General features: G+C 35.8%; 1 protein-coding gene across 1 annotated transcript in view; it reads right to left on the reverse strand.

Moving 5' to 3' along the window:
- LOC107507043 (synaptojanin 2 binding protein) overlaps window positions 1–22,814 on the reverse strand; it is a 34,776-nt gene extending 11,962 nt beyond the window's left edge. The window contains exons 1-2 of the mRNA XM_016138033.2: window positions 22,628–22,814; window positions 3,045–3,181 (exon numbers count right to left, since the gene is read on the reverse strand). Coding sequence (XP_015993519.1) covers window positions 3,045–3,181; window positions 22,628–22,691 — 201 coding nt within the window. The 5' untranslated portion in view covers window positions 22,692–22,814. The remainder of the gene's footprint in view (window positions 1–3,044; window positions 3,182–22,627) is intronic.
- Between the last annotated feature and the right edge of the window lie 265 nt (window positions 22,815–23,079).

The following is a 23,079-nucleotide window of genomic DNA, read 5'->3' on the forward strand; positions in this document are numbered from 1 at the left end:
TCAGATGACACTCTGGATATTTTTAATTTTTTACCAAGATCCTGAAATGAACTGCAGTTTTGGGGAAGAGGGTCTCTTTTATTTAACAAAGTTGAAAGAAAAAAAAAATTATCCAGTTCCAATTAATCATCAGGCCCAACCAAAAAAGTCAGTTATGGTATAATTCATTCACAGAGCAACTAACTTACTAGATGCTCACTCTTCATAAAAATGTATAGTTCACTGAGGATTGACTATTCTTGGCTATCCACTTCCCTTCATTTAGGCAGACACATGGGGAAAGTAAGAAACCTAGACGGTTTACTTTTTTTTTTTCACAAAAATAAAATTTCCCCAGGTTCCCTGGTAATCTATACAATATTATACAATCCTCACCATCAAACACAATGAACTCTGAGTGAGAAATCCTCAGCCCTCATCTCAATTTCAGGTCTGTTCTGCTATATGTAGCATCTGTATTTATTTCATGGTTATCAGGTGTAACAGGGCCTTAAATATCATTTACGGTCATTAAAGAATTTTTTTTTTCCATTTAAACCAACCAGTGTTCACAAAAATTTAAATTTCACATTGGATGAGAAAGGAAAAACTACATAATAAATCATGCAGTTATTTAATTTTAGAACTTGAAATTAAGACAAAACATGGGCATTTAGGGAGAAATAGAAAGATTAGTAAATAACTCCCAAGAAATCTAGATCACTTAATGCTACTTCTATTAGTTATCTAAATGTGTATGTGCTAAGGAAGGGATATAGTTTGATTATCTAACAAAAGTGAAAAGATATATTTTATGTATCTTTTAAATATATGGGGCATATTTTATAACATGGAAAAATAACCTGTGTGAGAATGAGAAAGATCATAAAGAATCAATGGAAATATAAACTAATAAATAATTTAGCATCACTTTAGAGAGACTCCAAAGCCAATAAGTGAATACTCAAGTATATCAAAGGGATTAAATGAGCTAAAGCATGGTTGTAATCATTTAATGGTTAATGCCTAACAAGTTCACTTAAGAATAGAGAGGGAATAGGATGACGAGACAAGAGAGGCATTATTTCTTAAGGATCTAGGAAGAAGAATTTTGGAGCAAACTCCTGGAAAGGAAACTGGAGTCAAAGAATATAGACCTGGATAGAATGGAGAGAATATGCTGGCCTTTTCCTTCTACATGCTCCATCTTATTCTCTTTCTCTGTCTTCTTTATTTCTCTCCACACCTGACTTGCATTTTCCCCTCTTCTTTCACATGTCCTTACCTTAATTGGCCAGAACATAAACAAATCATTTTTTGCAATATGTTATATATATATTTGTAATAGTAAATATCTTCTATAGACCTTTGTAATACTTCTTGTATTTTGATAAAGTGAAATTCTCTTTGCTTTAAATTTTAAAGTCAAGTAAGATGACCTTTTTAGACATCCACTTTTCTCCTCATTGGCATTTATCTCCTACCCTTTTTAAAAACTTGAGTGGTCTTCCAATTATTTTTTTCTCTATGAGACAATAACCGACATAAGAAAGGCTCCTCATCTCAGCTTATGTCTAATAAATTCTTTCACATTGAGGTTTGTGTCCTTTTCCCCTCTAATTCTACCCTTTATAGAAAGATTAATTTCAGCTTTTATATAAAACCACACATAAAATCTACTATTAATTCACCATGTAACTTTCTGTTTAGGATAACTAATACTAGCTCCTCATTTACCTTTTTGGAGGTTGTATAGAATACCAGTTAGGTGTATAGGTTCCAAATTCAGATAGACCAAAGTTTTAGTCCTCTGCCACTTACTATTTGTGTGACCTTGAGCAACCTGCCCAATCTTACCAAGACTCAGCTTCTTTAGCTGCAAAACAGGCATAATAATTGTACCCACCTCATAGGGTTACTACAATATAAATAAGTTTAAAGTTCTCAGCATATTGTTTAGCATATAGTGCTCAAAAACTTCTAACCATTCTCATTTTTCAATAACCTACCTTTAACCAAAGCTTTTTGAATAATACTGCTCTTTTTTAACCCTTATACTTTTTAAGTCTCTCTTGTGTCAAAATATTAGAATGCATAGTTCCTAACTACATGCTATATCTTATTTTAACAATCTACTCTCGAATTTTCCTTAATGTACCATTCAATTTAACTTCATGTTTTTAGAATGTCCTTCTTTTGGGAGCTATAGGATATAATCTGCTTCTTAACTTCTCAATGTCCTTTGAGATAAAAGGTAGATTATTATTGTCTCTATCTCAATGGATTAATAAATACGGTCTAGAAGCTTACTGTACTGAGAGCGGCAAAAGGGTCAGTGAGAAGGACTAAAATGTGATATTACCACCCGTGATACTCTATATTCTGGATCAGCCACCCTTGCTGGGTTTGCCTTCATTTGTAATTTGTTAAATATACACTGAGTACTGTGCTAGAATGTAAAAGGTTAAAAAAAGATCTGGTCCCTGTCCTTGAGGGACTTCCAGATAATAATAAAATTAATGGTTACCGTGTAATCAGGGTATTACTAGATACATTAGCAGAGTAAAATGGGAGCACAGTGGAGAGACATCCAAATCAGATTACATTTTAATTTTTTTATCTTAATAATGGGTGAAAATGGGCTTTGAGTCTAAAAAGACCTTCCTTTTTTGCTGCTTATGGCGTAAAGGAATACATATTAGTATTTTAATCAACAAAAGACAGGTGATAAGTATAATGGAATGACAAAAATTGTAGGTTTTAAATGCCTCCCCCACCTGCCTGCCAATCCCTTACCTTTCCTGTTTCACAGTTTTTGAACCTGGGTAAGTAACTTCACATTCTGGACTTAATTTGCTTTGTCTATTGAGTGAGGTAATATCCTCCATATGCTATGGTAGGGCTGGAGAAGATGACTGATCAAGGTCCCTTCCATTGAACTCTACAATTTGGATATTTCCAGATCCAAAAAGGCAGGCAAGAATCTTCCCAAGGAAAGGATTAGAAATAGGAACTAAGGGTCTAGGGAGCAAGGGACAGTGAAGGAGGCCGAAGCCAGTTCTCACCGAGAGGATCTTATCACCCTCCTGGAGCCGCCCATCCAGGGCCGCAGCCCCATTCTCTTTGATGCGGCTGACGTAGATGCCACTGTCATTGGAGATATACTGCTGATCTGTCCCACCGACGATGTTGAAGCCCAGCCCTGAGAAAATCATGGAGGAGTTGTGAAGGAGATAGAGATGAAGAAAAAGAAGGGGATTAAAGAAGAAGAAAAAGAAAGAAGAAAGTCCTGGTGGAGAGGAGAGGCTGGTGAGTCAGACTGATGTAGCTGGTAAGTAGTCGTGGACAAGGTCAGTGAATAGTATCGCCATAGAGGTCCAGAGTACCTAGAGTTGCCCATTCAGATCAGGTAGAACTAAAAGTACAAACGTGGCAATCTATATGGTTTGTTGAATATAAAAAGAAAGATCTATACTAACTCAGAGAAAGAATAATGGTGATTCTTATAAGATGAGTGTCTACTCACACTTAATTCTGATTCTGTTTGTGGCATTCAGAATCAGAGTTCTTGACCTTCCTGCCAATAATGTAACGGGGTTAGCTGTGTTTATGAGAAAAAACTATGCTTTTAACTAATTAGCAAATGAACTACTTCTAATCAAACTTTCCCCCCCATACTTCTCTTCTCCCAACCTTTCGGAGAATTTGTGTATGCTGGTGTTTTGGAAGAAACAGTCTTGGAAGTTTCATTTATTTTTTTCTACTTTGAGTTGCGGGAGCAGTCGTATAGGTGCTGGCAGGAATCCTGGGAAACAAAAAAGTAACTGATGTTTCATAATAGGACTAAATTCGCTCCTCTTTCCTTTTCTATCTCAAGTGCAAACCACATACTTGGGTATAGTAACTGCCAAGTTTTACTTACAGTAGCAAACTGACTACTCAATGATTAGCAACTCCCCATTTTCCCCTCTTCCTAGCCCCTCACAATCACCATTCTATTCTTTGCTTCTAGGGGTGACTATTTTAACAAGCATAAAATTTCAGTTACACAAGATTGGTAAGTTCTAGAGATCTGATGTACAACATTGTGCCTATATATAATAGTAGTGTATTATGATATACTTAAAAATCAGTCGAGAGTAGATATCATTTAATTGTTCTTACCACAATGAAATAAAATATTTTTAAAAAAGAAAACCGACCACCAAAATACTATTTCCATGGACTAACCACTACATTGTAGGAAGGATTTCACTTTACGAAAACCATTGTTATGAAGAGATTTTACCTATGCACTGACAAAAAAAAAAAGGAATTTCCCTAGGTTTTCCTAGGATTTTATGTCTGGTAGTGTAGAATTCAGAGCCACAGTGCAAAGAGGAAAGAGATAGTTTGGAAAAAATTAAAAAACAAAAATCTGGTTGCACAACTGGAAAGAAGAACCATAATCACTAGCCTATTACTGGTTTCAGTATACCTCTGATCCTCAGCTTCCTTTTCTGTAACATAAGGGTTACAAATGTTGCCCTATCTCAAAAGGTAATTGTTAGGGAACAATTACATGAAATCCGAAAAAATCCTTATAAACTTCATAGTGGTTGCTGTATTTAGTAGCTGTACTAAGAATAGTTGTTAATAAACTAGTAGTACCTGCTACATACCCAAAACAGATAGCGGGATGGAGAAATGATGAATAAATATACAGTATAAATGTGAGAAGTCCTGAAATATAAGACGACAGATTAAAAAGCTTGTCTATCTACTAATAGGACAAGACTGAACTAGAACTCAAATTTATTGCAATTAAGTATGTCTATAACCTATGACCCAGACATCCTCTTTCATGAGTAGTTTCTAGCAAGGGTAATATTTAAAATAAGCAACAATCAGTCTAGAATATGCACCAACCAACTGTAACAGACATCAGCTGGAAACAACCAGAGGGAGAGGGGGTTATCTCAGTACATATCTGCTGATTATCGGCTGTGTCCTAGGACAATCTTCCATAAACAGGGTGGACCACATATCTTGGTTTGTCTGGGAGTCTTGATATACACCTGTTGTCCCAGTGTAATCAACATATTCCACTTCAATTTCAAAAGCATCTCAGTTTGCACCATTGTGATTATCCTATCTATAAAGGGTAACATAAGAACATGTTAATTGCAGTATGTTTTATAACAGTATGGAACTGATGATAATTTAGGTGTCCATCCTTTGGGGAATAGATAACTAAAATATAGTTAAAAGTTAGAAGCATTGAAAAATCATATATAAAGTAACAATTTTAAAACGTAATGCTGGTGTTAATAGTACACTGTCTTCTTACAAATTAAAAACACATGCGCACAAAATAATAATGCCTATTTACAAAAATGCATGCATATTTAAGGACATGTATATAAGGCAGGATAAGTAGCCTAGGGAAGTTCCCCTTCCCCTCCAGGATGCTGCTCTGGAATTTTGCCTTAGTCTCTTACTGAGCCCTTTCCCTGAGGCTCTGGAATTTCTCCCTTGCCCCTTACTCAGGCCTCTCCCGGTTTTGATTTCAAGTGCCAAGATCAGGAGACAACATAGATGGCCTTGGGCCACCCCCTCCCTTCCAAGTGCCATGAGAAACAGGCCAACACCTGGGGGTGGGCAGGATGGATGGCCTTGGGACACCCACACCCACAGGAAAACAAATAAAAACCCGTAAACAAAAATAAACAAAACCAGAAAACAAAAGCCCATTAATTCAGACAGCTTAGGGGCAAACTCTGAGTTGACCCCACTTTTTTCTTAAGTGTGTGCTTTCACTTTAGTAAAACTTTTTGGTCTGCTGTATCCTTGAATTCTTTCTTGCAGCATAAGACAAGAACCTGGTCATTGGAGCTCCAGGTCAGGGTTCCCTGGACACCTGACCCGTGGAGCATTCCCACATCAACTGTTTTAGTAGTAAAATATATGTAACATAAAATTTAACATTTTAACCATTTTTAGGTGTGTGACATGAATTCAGTGGCATTAAGTACCCTCATAATGTTGTACGACCATTACCACTATACATACCCAGAACTTTTTTTTATCATACCAAACAAATATTCTGTACCCATTAAAAAATAACTCTTTACCCCTCCTTCCCCCTAGCCTCTGGTAACCTCCATGTCACTTTCTGTTTCTATGAGTTTGTCTATTCCATATATCTCATATAAGTGGAATCATACAATATTTGTTCTTTTGTGTTTTGCTTATTTCACTTTGCATAATGTCTTCCAGGTTCATCATTTTGTAACATGCATCAGAATTATTTCATTCCACTTAAAGATTGAATAATACTCCATTGTATGTATATACTACATTTTGTTAACCTAGTTATCTGTCAATGTACGTTTGACTCTTTCCACATTTGGCTATTGTGAATAGTGCTGCTATAATATTGGTGTACAAGTATCTGCTAGATTCCCTGCTTTCAAGTCTTCGGAGTTAATATCTCAGAATTGAGTTCCTGGATCACATAATTTCATGTTTAACAATTTAAGGAACTGTCCACACCATTGAGGAAAGTTTTCCAAACAGCTGTACCATTTTATATTCAAACAAGCAATGTCCAGGGTTCTAATTACTCTACATCCTTACGTCATTTATTTATTTTTCTTTTGGATTTTTTGGATAATAATTATTTTAATGTGGTTGTGTCCTTGAATTATTCCTCACTGGTTTTGATGTGCATTTCCCTAACACTAGTGATATTGCATTCACCTTTTCATGAGCTTATTGGCCATTTGTATACTTCTTTGGAGAAACATCTATTCAAGTTCTTTGCTTATTTTTGAATTGTGTGTGTAGTTGTTGTTGAGTGGTAAGAGTTCTTTATATGTTCTGGATATAAATCCACTACCAGATATGTGATTTACAAATATTTTTTCCCATTCTGTGGGTTATCTTTCATTCTCTTTAAGGTATCTTTTGATACACAAAAATTTTAATTTTGCTAAAACCTAATTTTTTTCTTTTGTTGCCTGCACATTTGGTGTCATATCCAAGAAATCACCACAAATCCAATGTCATGAAAAAAAAAATTGCCCTATCTTTTCTTCTAAGTTTTATAGTTTAGCTCTTAAATTTCGGTGTTTGACGGATTTTTAATTTCTATAAATAACATACAGCAAGGATCCAACTTCAATCTTTTGCATGTGGATATCCAGTTTTCTCAACACCATTTGTTCAAAATATTGTCTTTCCCCTCGCCCTTGTTAAAAATCATCTGACAATACATGAGAAGGCTTATTTCTGGGCTCTCTACTCTATTCCATTATTCTACGTATCTGTCCTTACATCAATACCACACCTTTTTAAATACTTTAGCTTTGTAGTCTGTTTTGAGAGTCCTTCAACTTTGTTCTTACTTTTCAAGATTGCACTGGCTATTAGGAGGTCCTGTGAGATTTCATATGAATTTTAGATTGGGGATTTTATTTCTGCAAAAAGGCTGATAAAATTTTGAGAGAGATTACATTGAATATGCAGATCATTTTGGATAGTATTGTTACAATATTAAGTCTGCCATTCCATGAATGTGAGATGTTATTTCCATTTACTTACGTCTTTAACTTCTTTTAGCCAAATTCTGTAGTTTCCAAAGTACAAATTATTGCCTCCTTGCTTAAATTTACCTATATTTTATTCTTATTGATGCTATTGTAAATGGAATTGTTTAATTTCCTTTTCAGATTGTTCATTGTGAACACACAGAAACAACTGATTTTGTGTTTTGATTTTGTATCCAGCAACTTTGCTGAATTTGTTATTAATTCTAACAGTATGGATATATGTACGTGTAAAATCTTTACATAGTAGTTTTCTACATATAAGAAGGTTGTGTCATCTGTGAATAGAGACCATTTTATTTCTCTCTCTCTCTCTCTCTCTCTTCCTCTTCTTTCCTTCCTCCCTTCCTTCCTTCCTTCCTTCCTTCCTTCCTTCCTTCCTTCCTTCCTTCCTTCCTTCCTTCCTTCCTTTCTTTTTGGCTTAACTGTTCTGACTAGAACTTCCAACAGCATCCTGAACAGAAGTAATGAAAGCAGGCAGTCTTGTTTCTTTCTGATCTTGGGAGAAAAGCTTTCATTCCTATTCATTGAGTATGATGTTAGCTGTGGATTCTTCATATATGGCCTTTATCATGTTGAAGAAGTTCCTTTCTATCCCTAGTTTTTTGTTTTTACATGAAAAGAGTTGAATTTCCTCAAATACTTCTGTATCTATTGATATGATTATGTGGGGTTTTTTTCTTCATTCTATTAATGCTGTATTGCACTGATTGATTTTATTCTACTGAATCATCTTTGCTTTCTTGGAATAAATCCCACTTTGTCATGGTATCTAGTCCTCTTAATATGCTCCTGAATTAAAACAATGTAGCTCTATGATCATCGTCTAGCTTTTGGTATGGAAGCAATTTCTGGATCATGACCACAGGAAGCAGAGCCCAAGTAGAACCTAATAGCTTCACTGAGTTGATGAAATGGGGATCGAAATCTGGGGAGGGTGAGATTGCTAGAACTTATAGGGCAAAGTTCTGGAAAGGAGGAAATAAGACAGAAAAAAAGAGTTCCAGTTACCTACATATGTCTTCACCAAGTTCTAGTACATGAATATATGTACTGAAACTCAACAAGACTGGAGAAACAAAAACTAGGAACTTTTATGCTAAATAATTCTCAGAGCTCACACAAGCCAAGGAGACCTTCATGTTCTGACCAGCCAGAATGGAAATCCTCAATGATCCACTTGGAAATTCAGTAGAGACTCATTTAAAACATACCTCATTTGTAGGGCTGAACTATTCCTGAAGTGAATGGTACTTTAGAACCACCCTAGAAAAATTTACAAAGGGGCCTTAAAGAGGTTAAATTAACCTGCAAGTTACTTTACTGCCTACCAACACAAAGTTCAATAATGTAACATTAACACTGTTGATGTAAGAAAAGAAAAATGCAGACACTCAACAATTAATGTGACATTGAATCTAATTAAAAAGTCTTAACATGCTAAGAAGAAAACATGACCATAATAAACAAGAGAAAACTCAGTCAATAGAAATAGAACTAGAAATAATAAAGGATGAAACTAGCAGATGAGGATGTTTAAAAGGCTATTATAACTCAGTGGAAATAATTAAAGTCAAGCAGAATGAGAAAATGGAAAATTTTGTTCAAGTCTTTAATCTATTTTGAGTTGATTTTATGTATGGTGTAAGGCAATAGTCCAGCCTCATTCTTTTGCATGTGGCTGTCCGGTTTTCCCAACACTGTTTGTTGAAGAGACTATCCTTTCCTCATTGTATATTCTTGGTTCCTTTGTCATAAATTAATTGACCATACATACATGAGTCTATTTCTGGGCTCCATATTCTGTTCCATTGATCTATGTATGAAAATGGAAAATTATTTTAAAATACGGAAATTATACATTTGAAAACTATCTGAAAGGAAAAATACATCTGATTTGATACTATAGCAGAAACGATTAGTAAATTTAAAGACATATTAAGAAAACCTTAGTAAAGGGTAATAATAGCAAGTGGTTTAATATAAATGTAGCTGGAGTTCCAGGAGAAGAAAAAGGAAAATAGTGAAAATATTTGAAAAAACAAATGCCTCAAATTTGATGAAAAATATAAACAGATGCAAGAAGTTTCAACAAACTCCAATAAGGATAAACACAAATGAAAACAACAGCAAGGCATGTCATAATCACATTACTCAAAAACAGGTATAAAAAGAAAATCGTAAAAGTAGGTGAAAAAAGGACACATTATGTACAAAGGAATAAAAATAAGAATGGCAATAGATTTCCCCTCAGAAACTATGCAATAAGCTATGTTAATGAAACATCATCTTTAAAATGCTAAAAGACAAATACAAGTCAACTTAGAATTCTACACCCAGTGAATATAGCTTTCAAAATGTAGGGCAAAATAAATACCTTATCTGGAAAATAAAAACTGGAAAAATCTGTTGCAAAGCAAATCTCCAGTATAATAAATGTTAAAGGAAATTCTTCAGGCAAAAGAAAAATATTAAATGGAAACTTAGATCTATATGAAGAATTGAACACCACCAGAAATAATAAATACATGGATAAATACGAGTTAAAATTAAAAGGATGAACAGAGATATACTAAGCAGTTGAATTGGCCCTACTGAGATCATAAAAAGTAGACTTCAGAATAATGAGTCTTACAAGAGATAAAAAGGGACAATTCTTATGTTGCGAAAATAGAAAACAATCTTTTAGAGGAAAATCTGAAACTCCTTTCTTAAGATGCCTGAAACCTATGACAGACAATTTGTTTTCTGATTTTGTTGTTTTTCGAGGAAGCTATGTGCTAATGTGCACTCAAACATTTCATGTACCTTGATATTTCACAGATAATTAGGTAGTTTTGGGAGTAAAAGTTTAAAATACTTCCTGTGGAAAGTGTAACACTGCTGACCTTTGAAAAAGTTTTTAAGAAATAAAAATTTGTATAATCTCTTCAAAAATAAGGGACATTTCTTAATGAAAAAGGGATCAATTCATTAAGAGACATTAAAACACTAAGTAGGAATGCATTCAATAACAGAACTTGAATATCAATGAAGCAAACTAAAATGAGAAAAGGGCAAATCAAAATGATAGTGGCATATTTCAACACTTTGCTCTCAGTAATAGAACAAGTAAACAGAAAAATCAGTAAAAATACAGAATGCTTGCACAACACTAAGAACCAACTTGATCTAATTCACCATTTACAGAACAACGTACTCAACAACTATAAACATTTTTTTTCTAGTGCACAAGTAATGTTCAAAAAGACTGACTGTAGGCTGTTCCATAAAGTAAGTCTTGATAAATTTCAAAACATAAAATTAGAAATCAGTAAAAATAACTGTTTTAGTCTTGTTGGGCTCTTAAAAGAAAATACCACAACTGGGTGGTTTAAACAGAAATTCTGTTCTGGAGGTTTGGGAAGCCCAATATCAAGGTTCCAGCAACACAGATCTCATCCCAAGACCTCAATCTCTTGTAAGAGGCCACAATCTCCCTGTGTGCTCATACGATTTGTAGGAGGCCACAATCTCCCTGTGTGCTCATACGATTTTTTGTGCATGTATATAGAGAGAGCAAGCTTTCTAGGTCTCTTTCTATAAAGACAGTGATTCTATAGGATCAGGGTCCCATCCTTATACTTTAATTTCATCATAATTACTTTTGTAAAAGCCCTATGTTCAAATACAGTCAGTCACATTACAGGTTTCAATATATGAATTCTGGGAAGACAAAATTTTAAAGTCCCTAAATGTTTGGAAAACAACCCATTAGTTAAAGATAAAATTACAAAGGAAAATACAAAATCTTTTAAATCACAATGAAATTATAGTATATTAAAACATGTGAGATACAGCTAAAGCAGTGTTTAGAGGGAAATTTACAGCTTCAAATTCTCATGATAGAAAAGAAATAAAAAGGTGTAATATCAACTATCTAAAATTCTATCTTAAGAAGCAAGAAAAAAAGCAAATTAAACCCAAAGGGAGTAGAAGGTAAAAAGGTAAAAAATAATAAGTACAAAATTAATAAAATAGAAAAAATAATTATGACTCAAAATACGGTTCTTTGAAAGGATAAAGTTGATGACCAGCTAGCATGACTAATCCAGAAAAAAAAAATGAAATTTACAAATTACCAATATTAGAATTACAAAATAGATTATCACTACAATAGCTAAAATAAACTTACTTCACTGAAATTCCTTGTTTCATTATCTCCTTGCCAATTATGAATAAAGCTGCTATCAACATCCATGCACAGGCAGATGTATGTTCACTGGTTCATTTTTATATTCCCTGTGTCTATATAGTATCTAGTATATATACAGACCTCGGCTGGTGTCAAGTGACTGTTAATGCCTTTGGAAATAACACCTAGGCCAGGAATTCCTTACATTTCTAGTTCTGCAGAAATCTAACAAGGTTAAAAACATTCCTCTGAGCCTTTAGCAGACTTTTTCATAACCTGAAAAAGAAGGCATAAAAAAAAGAAAGAAAATATAGAAGCCCAATATCCTTAAAATTCCTGACACAGGTTACCTTATCTTTCCTAGATGACTCAACTCCTGTCCCACTAAAGTTTATTACCTACACAACAGCAGTAATGACAGGCACCATTCAAACACTGTTTTTTAAAATTAATTTTAACTTTCAATTATAATTGACATTCGATATAATTTTATATTAGTTTCAGGTGTGCAGTAGACATTTATATAACTTTCAAAGTGATCCCTCCGCCAAATCTAGTATGCCCCTGGCACCATACAGTTATTACAATATTACTGATAATATTCCCTATGCTGTACTTCACATCCCCATGACTATTCTGCAACTACCAATTTGTACTTCCTAATCCCTTCACCTTTTTCACCCAGCTCCCCGCTCCCCTACCATTTGGCAACCATCAGTTTGTTCTCTGCATCTTATGAGTGTTTGTTTTTGTTTGTTCATTTATTTTGTTCTTTAGATTCTAAGTGAAATTACATGGTATTTGCTTTTTGTCTGACTTATTTCACTTAGCAGGATTCTCTCGAGATACATCTATGTTGTTACAAGGGCATTTTTCATCTTTTTCATAACTGAGTAGTATTCCTTTGTATGTATGTACCACCTCTTCTTTATCTAATCACAAAGGATACTTAGGTTGTTTCCATGTCTTGACTATGGTGAATAAAGCTTCAATGAACATAGGAGTATATGTAGCCTTACAAATAAGAGCTTTCAAATTTTGGGTGTAGATACCCAGAAGAGAAATTGCTGGGTCATACGGTTGCTCCATTCTTAATTTTTTAAGGAACCTCTATACTGTTTTCCATAGTGGCTGCACCAATTTGCAATCCCACCAAAAGTGCACTAGGGTTCCTTTTTCTCCATATCTTTGCCAACACATGTTGTTTGTTGATGATGGCCATTCTGACAAATGCGAAATAAAATCTCAATGTGGTTTTAATTTGCATTTCTCTGATGATTGGTGACATTGCGAATCTTTTCATATGCCTGTTGGCCATCTATATGTCTTCTTTGGTGAAATGTCTATTTAGGTCTTCTGCCCATTTTTAAATTGGGATTGTTTGGGTTTTTGGTGTTGAGTTCTTTATAAATTTTGGGTATTAACCCCTTATCAGATGTATCAATGGCTTATATCTTCTCTCATTAAGTAGATTGTCTATTTGTTTTGTTGGTTTCCTTCACTGTGTTGAAATTTTAGTTTGGTGTAGTCTCATTTGTTTATCTTTTATTTCCCTTGGAGGTATATTGGAAAAAAATATTGCTAAGAGCAATGTCAGAGTTTACTACATATGTTGTCTTCTAGGAGTTTTTGGCTTTAGGTCTCATATTTAAGTTCTTAATCCATTTGGGGTTTATTCTTGTATATGGTGTAAGGAAGTGGTCCATTTTCTTTCTTTTTTTTTTTTTTTTTGCATGTATGTATCTGTCCTGTTCTCCAAACACTATTTATTGAATAGGGAACATGCAGGTATGAGATTACTTCTGGGCTTTCTATTCTGATTCATTGATCCATATGTCTGTTTTTACCAGTACCATGCTGTTTGATTACTTTAACCTTGAAGTATAGACTGAGATAAGGTAATGTAATCTTTCTTCTTCGTTCTCAAGATTGCTGTGGCTATTCGGGGTCTTTGTGGTTCCATAAAAATTGTAGGATTATTTGTTCTACTTCTGTTAAGAATGCCACTGGTATTTTGATAGGGATTGCACTGAATCTATAGATTTCTTAGGTAATACCGACATTTTCACGACGTTACATCTTCCTACCCATGAGCATGGTGTATCCTTCTACTTATTTATATCTTCGATTTCTTCAATGTCTTATAATTTTCCGAGTACAAGTCTTTTTCCTCCTTGGCTAAATTTACTCCTAGGTAATTTTTTTTTTTGATGCAACTGTAAATGGGATTGTTTCCTTAATTTCTGAGAGAAATTACTGGTGTATAAAAATGCAACCAATTTCTGAGTATTCATTTTTTATCATGAAACTTCACTGACTTCATTTATCAGTTCTAATAGTTTTTGGTGGATTATTTAGTGTTCTCTATATGTAGTACCATGTCATCTGCAAATAATGACAGTTTTACTTCTTCCTTTCCAATATGAATGCCTTTTCTTTCTCTGTGGCTGGGACTTCAATGCTATGTTGAATAAAAGTGGTGAAAGCGGACATCCTTTTCTCGTTCCTGATATTAAAAATAGTGTTTTACTTTTCCCCAATGAGTATGATGTTAGCTGTGCATTTGTCATATATGGCCTTTATTACATTGAGGTATATTCCCTCTATTCCCACTTTGCATAAATGCATATTGGATTTTTTCAAATGCTTTTTCTGTATCTATTGATATGATTTTTCTCCTCCATTTTATGTAGTTTATCATGTTAACTGATGTGCAGACATTGAACCATGCTTGCATCGAAAGGAATAAACTCCACTTGCTCACAGTGTATGATCTTCTTAATGTATTGCTGAATTTGGTTTGCTAATGTTTTGTGGAGGATTACTGCATCTATGTTCATCAGGGACAGTGACCTATAATTTTCTTTTTTGTAATGTCTTTGTCTGATTTTTGATTCAGGGTAACGGTGGACTCATAAAATGAGCTTGGGAGCCTTCCCTCTTCTTGAATTTTTTGAACTAGTTTGAGGACAGGTGTGGATTCTTTGAATATTTGATAAAATTCACCTGTGAAGCTACCCAGTCTAGAAATTGTTTGTTGGGAGTTTTTTGATTACTAATTTCAATTTCATTAGTAGTCATAGATCTGTTCATATTTTGTTTCTTATTCAGTATTAGAAGATTGTATGTACATGGGAGAGGCCACACTTTGAATTGCCACCAGTACCAAGCCTGGGTCTGCCTAGCCAAAGGCATAAGGGACCCTGAGGCCTACCACTACCTGCCAGCTGTCTATAAGTCTCAGCTGCTGGAAAAGCCTGTTGAAGTACATAAGTTGAGTGAAACAGGGTCTCAGGGAGTCACCAGGGTGGGGTAAGTAGTGTTCACCTGGTTAGTGCAGATTAAATGTTGAACCTGGGGTCCACTCAGTTAGAGGAAGGAACATGGCACACTGAGGTCAGCCGCCCACCAATCAAGAGTCTCCAATGATGCATGGGCTAAGGAATGGCTGCTTGTCACTGAAAGTGCCTCTAGCAGTATGAATTGGGGGAGGGGGGAGTGGGGAGGAGGAATCTCAGAGAGTCATCAGGGTGGGTCAAGTGGTGTTTATCAGGCCGATTCACATTTGGCTGTGTGGGGGTGGGGCTTCACACAGGAAAGATGGCACCAACATGCTGGCCGTGTGGGAGGAAGGTTCAACACATGGACAATGGTGGCTGTCCCTCCAGCCCTCTCCTTTAAGCCACATGACTGAGTTTCTCCCTGTATGTCCCTGGTGCCCCTTGAGCCACTGTCCCTCCTCGAGCCCAGGGCGAGTGCCTCTGAGTGAGTCTGTGCACGGACTGTTGAAGAGATGCCGGGGTTTCCTGGACAAACATCTCACCTGGACAAACAGAATCCCTGTGGATTTTCACAGATAGATGTGGGGGATCCTCTTCCTGGCACTGGTGCTCTGGGCTAGGGAGCCCATTGTGGGGCTAGGAAACCTTGTTCCTCGTAGAGGATCTCTGCAGCTGAGATATCCCTCCAAATTTTCAATGTGGGGCCAGCCCATTCATATCTCCACTCTTCATACCAGTCTTGATTGGGCTGCTTCTTTCTATCCTTAGTTATAAGACTTTTGTTCAGCTAGTCTTCAATGATTCTTCAGGTTGACTGTTTTGTAATTTAGTTGTAATTTTGATGTAGCCATGGGTGAAGGTGAGCACAGTGTTTACCTACTCCACCATCTTGACTGACTGCCTCTATCCAAGGACTTTAAATTAATCAAGTGAGTTATCTTTTGGTAAAATGATTAGAACACTGCCTGGTACAAAGTCAATGCAATAAAAGTATTTGTATAACAAAACAAAATAAAAACATTTAACTTTCCAACTGTATGAGTAGGTTCTATTAATACTCTCATTTTAAAGCTTAAAAAAATTGAGGCATAGAGAAACAAAGTAGCTTGCCCAAGGTCACAGAGCTACTAACTCAGGAATTCTGGCTCTTAATCACTATACTCTGCTGCTCACTGCAATTATGTTAAAATTCAATTCTGTTTTGCATCCACAGTGCCTAGCACAGAAACTTGCCCTTCATTCATTGGTCAATAAATATGTAAGAACTGACAGAATGAATGATTCAAATGAGTGACGCCAGAGTTTAAATGACTAGGCATCTTTTCACCCAAAATTATTATGTTCTTTGGAGAAACTCTCTGGTCCAAAGATATGTCACTTGTCATTTCTCATCAAAAGACAAGAACAAATATGCAATGACAAATACAGAAAGAGGGAAAATCTTTCCTCTCAAAGGAACAAAAAGACACACAGGTGTAACAATAAAAAATAATGTACTGTACCCATGCTCAGTGCTTCATCAGATGAGGGCAACAATGAATATGGCCTACCAAAGGTGTTTCAGGCAGTACCTGCCAGGATGTACATCACAGCTTTTTTATTTTATATTATTTATTTTTGCACCTAAACTTCTCTTTCAAATATCTAGGTAGGCATTCTTCTTCTCTTATTCCAGAATAAGCCCTTGTTCAAGTATTGAATATAAATGCCTGGTCTTTGCTACATCTTATTTCCTTTTGCTCCCTTGCTTTTGAAATATTTCAATCTCTTCCTTGTTGCTTCATATTACAATATGTACACTCTCCATTGCCCTCTTTTCAATATACTCTACTGCTTCTTAGCCAACATAAGGTAAACTGTACCTTGTAGGAGGTCTGAATATACCTGTTTTGCACAAGGGGATAATGACATTATCCAATTTGTTTCCAAAGCACTTCCTAAAGGAATTTAATATCTTTCTGGGTGGCTTGCCTGTAATGGTCCATTGAGTCGGACTGTACAAAGAAAACATATCTTATAAAGGCCCATAGTTCTTTCATTATTCTACCTCTTGAAGGTACTCAACATATGCCTGTAATGATTATCCTTCTATTGGATTGCAACGTTCTTAAAAATAGGGATCATTTCTTATTTTTTATTCTAGTATTCATGATTCCTAATCGCAATGTAGGCACATAATAAACACTAAATGAATATTTTAAAAAGCAGCTTCCCTTCATTTCGGAGTCTCCTGAAACCAACAGTTTGTTCTGATTTTATAGTCTAAGTATATAAATTTTTTCCTCAATAAAAAATTTTGCATTTATTCAAATACAGTCATTGGCTACTTTTGCTGCCTAGTTACATGGCTTTACAAAATATTTCTACCAATGAGTACTGCCTTGCCTTTCTACTTCTTCGGAGTAATTCCTAGTTATTTTATACTTTATGGTTATTCTTAAGGATTGTCTTGAAAAAATCTTAGTAAGACTAATCCTTGAAGTAATATTTAAGACTTGTACCACATACTCTTCTTACTCTATGAGGTTTTCCATATATTTCATCCCCTTGTTTCTGGTATCTTAGTTTCGTTTCCATTATAACACATTATATCAAAACTCATTCTTTCATTCTTAAATTGTATTTATTGGAGAGCAATGTTTGGCTTTTTAAAAGCTGAAACAGACCATGTTACTGGTTTTCTTTACTTAACAACATGCCTAGTCATTTCATAAACATTTGCTGACCATTTTGTGTCATGTACCAGGCAAGGTGTTAGGAAAATAAGAGATGAAATATATATCCTTTGAATGGGAAGAGTTCAGAGTAAAGTAGGGGGAGAACACACAAATAAGGAAGCAAATATAAAAATAAACACTAAGATAGGGATATGCACAGAGTTCTTTGGGAGCAAAAGGAGAAAATCAAACTTTCAATGATGGTCAGAGTCTTTATTTTCAAGTCACAGAAATCTGGATTCATTCTTAATTCTGCCACCTAAACAGTTGTGTAACATGAGTGTTAAGGTTTTCTCATCTGTAAAATGGAATAATAACAGTTTCATCTGTTCCTTGTTGGGAGTAGATGAGACAAAAGTGCATAATATGACAATACATTACAGACACTCAATAAGAGGTGTATGACAGTCCTAACAAGAGGGTATCTAGCCTAGGTCAGGAAGGCTTCCTGGAGGAGATGACTCTTGATCTGAATCTTGAATAGAAAGGGGAAGGAATCAAGATGGAACCTTAGAGAAAGATTAATTTTCCATAGTATTGAGAACTTTTCACAATCCAGTCTCTACCTCCCTCAGCAACCTCATTTCTCTTAACTCTCCTTCTATCAGGGCTGGTTTACTCACTGACCTCAAACTATGCTTAACTTATTTTCTTTTCTCTATTATTGCTTAGGCCATACCCATGCCTGTTCCTGACACTAGCCTAAAGCTTCTCTATAAAACCAACATAAGTTCCACTTTCCTGTAATTGATTAGTTTAGACCTTATGAATGGCTCCATTCGTTGAACTTTTCTATCACAGGGTCAGATTAACACACTCCCCTTATATTTCCTTTGCCTTCCCACCATGTACATGTTTGTCATAGTGTGTAACCATCTGTACCTTTGCACAGAGATTTAACTTTTTACATGTGAATGCGTTGTTTCCATTGAAATATAATTTCCATGAAGGCTAGACTTCATATAATCAAAGAGAAAATGGGGCAAGGATATAGCACTTTAGTCTCAGATCTATTTGATACATGAAGGAACAGATCAGAAAACAGCAACAGTCTCGGGGTTGAGCATAAACCACGTGACAGGTCTGTAGAGGCTCAAATGCTTGGACTTAATGGGGTTCCTTGTTTTTAGGTTCTCACCTTGACATGCCCTCAGCTCTATCAACAGCAAACTATAAAAACTTTCCATGGTGGATTATGTAAGTCATTTAAGATGCCTCATTCTGAGAATAAGGCATGATATGACAAAATAAAGGTCAGGAGAAAGGCTGGCAGTCAACTCCTTAGATACGGCTACTATACTGAGAGGTAGTATATAGAACAGTAGAATCAATGGATCTGGGTTAAATTCTGGACTCTTGAAACTTATAGACTTTATAACTTGGGCAAATTTTTTACCTCTCTGAGATGATTTTTCAGTTAATAATGTGGATTAATTACTTACCACTCAGGATTGCTATGAAAATTAAATGAGTTAATACAATGTAAAGTAACTAGCACAGTGCCAGAAAGATAGTACTTGCTTAATTATTTATTATTAAAACATTATACCAATCCATTTATCCTCTGCAACACTTTTTAAAAGTAGAAAAATAGAGATTTTCTTCCTTCTTTAAAGACAGTGTATCAGGAGCAACTTGCTGGTGCCTCAGTCCTGAACAAGAAGGAATCCTAATCCTAATACCCAGTGTGCAGTAGGGTTGTCTTTATGGCAAATCTCTACCTGTTACAGTGAAAAAAATCTAGATTAGATTCTTGTCATATTTCTTAAGAGTAACTTAGTCTTTCCAAAACTCTTAATTTAACAAAGGAAAAAGTAAGAGGCTTAGAGACTATTATCAAGCTGAATTCCGAAAGAAAGAAAAGAGTTTTCCCTAACATAAAAGGTGAATGCTTCAAACCTTTGAAGTCATTTGAGATTGAGAACATTGCCTTAGACGATTTTCAAGCACCCACTGTTAGTCCAAAATGGCAAGAATCAGAAAATAATATGTGAAATGAGCCAAAGGATCCTGAACTCTTGCAAGTGGAAGAAACCTCCAAAGTCATCTGGCCTAAGCCTCTCCTTACACAGTTGAGGAAGTTGGTATATAAGAGGAGCCAAGCTACATGTCAAGCTTCTTTTGCCTCCCCAGATACTCACTTCATTGTCCTAATTTTCCTAAGATTTCATTATTTCCCTCGCAGTAAGCAGGATCAAACAGAATAATTCATTTGCCTTGCAAAATCGGCCCAAACATTGGAATATTCAACACTTGCCCATGAGAATACACTGGTCCAAAAAAGCAAAGGGATATACATTCTTGTAGTTACTCAATTAAATTACCAGGTCCCTACATAGGAAGCTGTACACAGATAAAGGGTGACAATACTGCCTACAAACAGAAATGCATACTGAGAACTAGAAGCTTTTCACAGCTCTTCTACAGAAAGAAAGATCTCTATGAGACTATCAAAATTACTGGAAGTTTCTAGTGATGATAACCGACTTCTTCCCTTTGTATCTTCATGATGACACAGTGAGGAAAAGCTGAATTTGACTGTGAGACTTCTTAGGAGTACCAAATACCAGATACCTAGCTCTGTGAAGTGATAAACAGAAACTTGATACTTTTTCTTGTTACCTGAAGCAACCAAACTTCAAATGACTGTTTTAACCAAAGTTCATTTCAAAATGTATGGCTCTACTCTCCTAAAATCTTAAGTTTATCAACTTCTTTGAGTAAGACATGAACGTGCTTTGGAGAATTAAAGATGTTACCCAGTGAATAAATCAAATAGGTTTTGCATTAATGCACATACAATGCAGAAATTAAACCACTTTTAGGTGAAAAATATTAGCTAATTATTTTTCTTCATTAGTCCCTTGAAGTTTGTCCTAATTCCAATGATTCAGAAAAATGTTAACACTAGGAACTTTAGGTCTGCAAGAGCAAAAGGATCAGAAATTTTAGTGAATGGTGAGCTGAACGTTAAGCAACACTGTTAGGCAAATACTAAAAAAGGTGAAGTGATACTACACTGCACTTTAAAAATATTTAATGACTAGAACATGCAGGAAAATCTCAGAGTTCTGCTTTCTTCTAGTTAGGAGATCCTGGAAATATTGCTGGATGCCATAGCAAAAAGGCTATGTCAAAGTACCTTAAATTCCTAAGTAAGGGACAAGAATCGAACCCCAAACCACATCACAAGAGAGCTAAAGCAATAACTAGAGATATTTAGGCTTCAGAAAGAAAAGACAGAACAACTAGATGCCTTTAAATATTTTTAGGGCAATTAGAAAAGAACTACCATTATTTTAATAGGCCCTAGAAGAAGAACAAGTACCAATGGACGAAAAGTAGAGAAAAACAAATTTTGGTTTAATAATAAATTTCCATGTTAGCCTGAAACATCAAAATGAAGGGGAAGATAAGAAGAAATTTAGATAAAATAGGAAAAGTGAATCTAAGAGACTTGGGCATAGAGCTTTTGATGAAAAGTTTAGAAGCTCATATGGAGCATGACACTAACCATGCACATTAGCAATGAATTATAATCTTATAAATCAACTTCCAATTTTTATAAGAAAGAAGACAAAGTATGGATGATTCTGAAAACCAATCCCTGAATGGTGGTCAAGCTATTGCAGATTAAAAAAGATGATGGACTGTTCTAGGTAGTGGTGATGGGAACAGAAAAGAATGGAAGGCTTACAGAAACATTTCAGAGACAGATCTCATGGTACCTAATGACTCTTGGAATAACAGTATTTAGTGGGATTTACTGTGGTAATCTAGCCATTCATCTATTAACAATAACAACAGCAATAGTAGCAATTACTTAGTGTTTACCATGCATCAAGCAATGCTCTAAATGTTTTACATAGATTAACTCATTTCATTCTCATAACCCTATAAATTATCATGCACATTTTACTAAGGCTTACATTAGTAAAATTGGTCAGAGAATAAATATCAAAGAACTAGTAGATTAGATACCAGATTTGGATTTACGTAATTCCAAAGCTAAAGCTCTGAATGGATACATGAGACAGCTGTAAAAGAAAGGCAACAAAATTCAAGGCAGGCAGCACAGAGTAATAATGAGAGCCTGGTGGGTGCAAAGCATCAGGAGGAAGAGGCTGTAGGGATGTGAGGGTTTGGCCGTATCGGTATCCGGTAACCAGTTAAGAAACAAAAAATTGTTAGAACTCCAGAAGCATGATGCGCTTCTTTGAAAATGAAAGAAAGAAAAAATCCAAACAATAAAACACCTCCGTTGAATCCAAATTCCTAGAGATGGAATCTAGGAATTAACTTTTTTTTTTTTTAAGCGAAACCAAAAAAACCTGGGTATTTTTGAGGCAGAAGCAGGTTTGGGAACTGCTGTAAAAGGTGTTGAAGGTCTCTTTCTGCTTTAAAATTCTAGCTGACACCATAAAATGAATTTCCCAGAATAAAAGCGTGGGGGGAGATACTAGCACCAAGAAATCAGCGGTGCATTTACTGTCCGCACCGTTTATGCTCCCAATTTTACTAAACAGTCTCTCATAGGAACAGGTAGGTATAGAGCAGGCAATGGAATGACGGGTGTGATGTTCACCGTGTGCTGGCTAAAAAGCAGGCTTTCTCCCAGGATTTTCTGATACCATCAGCAGAAAGGAGGCCCGTCCTAACTGTTTATGTGGTATCCGACTCAAAAAAGAGGTGGATTCCTCGGGTCCATGTCTGGCTAACGACGGATGCCAATATATCCTTTTACGTGCTCAGAAGCGTTGCAGGAAACCTCTAAGTTGAGGCCTGCGAGCTCCGAAAGCAAAAGAATCTGGCTCAGCAGAAGAGGTGTCTGCTCTGCAATTACACCTCAAGTACCCTACTCTCAGAGATGACCTGTTCCGCACATACCTGAGGGTCCTCTGGTAAGATTAATCTCTTCCTCGGTGACCGAATAATCCGCTCTTCCGTTCATGTTTTACTGCTTGTCTGGTTTCCCACCTGAGTCAACTAGGACTCTCACAAGTGAAGGTGAATCAGCCTCCACGCGGCGCTCAAAACACAACGCTTTCGCTTTCAGCGGTCCTCTGACCGGAAAAGGAAGTCGAGAGAGCTGGGAGCGCCAGGAATGCTGGGAGTCGTAGGTCTGGCGGCGGGCGCGTTGTCTTGTCTCACCCGGTCCTCAAAACATTGCGAGGTAAGCAAAGAGCAAGTTACCGCCTTAATTTACCCTTGGCGGTGAGGGAGGAAAGGATACTAAAGGTAAAAGACATAAATAAATTGATGTTGTCGAGGAAAAATTAAAAATAAAATCTGCCAGCTCAGAAAATCTCCACAAATGTAAAAAAGGGGGAGAAAAAAAA

The sequence above is a fragment of the Rousettus aegyptiacus genome, unplaced genomic scaffold, assembly GCF_014176215.1.
Source record: "Rousettus aegyptiacus isolate mRouAeg1 unplaced genomic scaffold, mRouAeg1.p scaffold_m13_p_3, whole genome shotgun sequence".
Classification (NCBI taxonomy): Eukaryota; Metazoa; Chordata; class Mammalia; order Chiroptera; family Pteropodidae; genus Rousettus; species Rousettus aegyptiacus.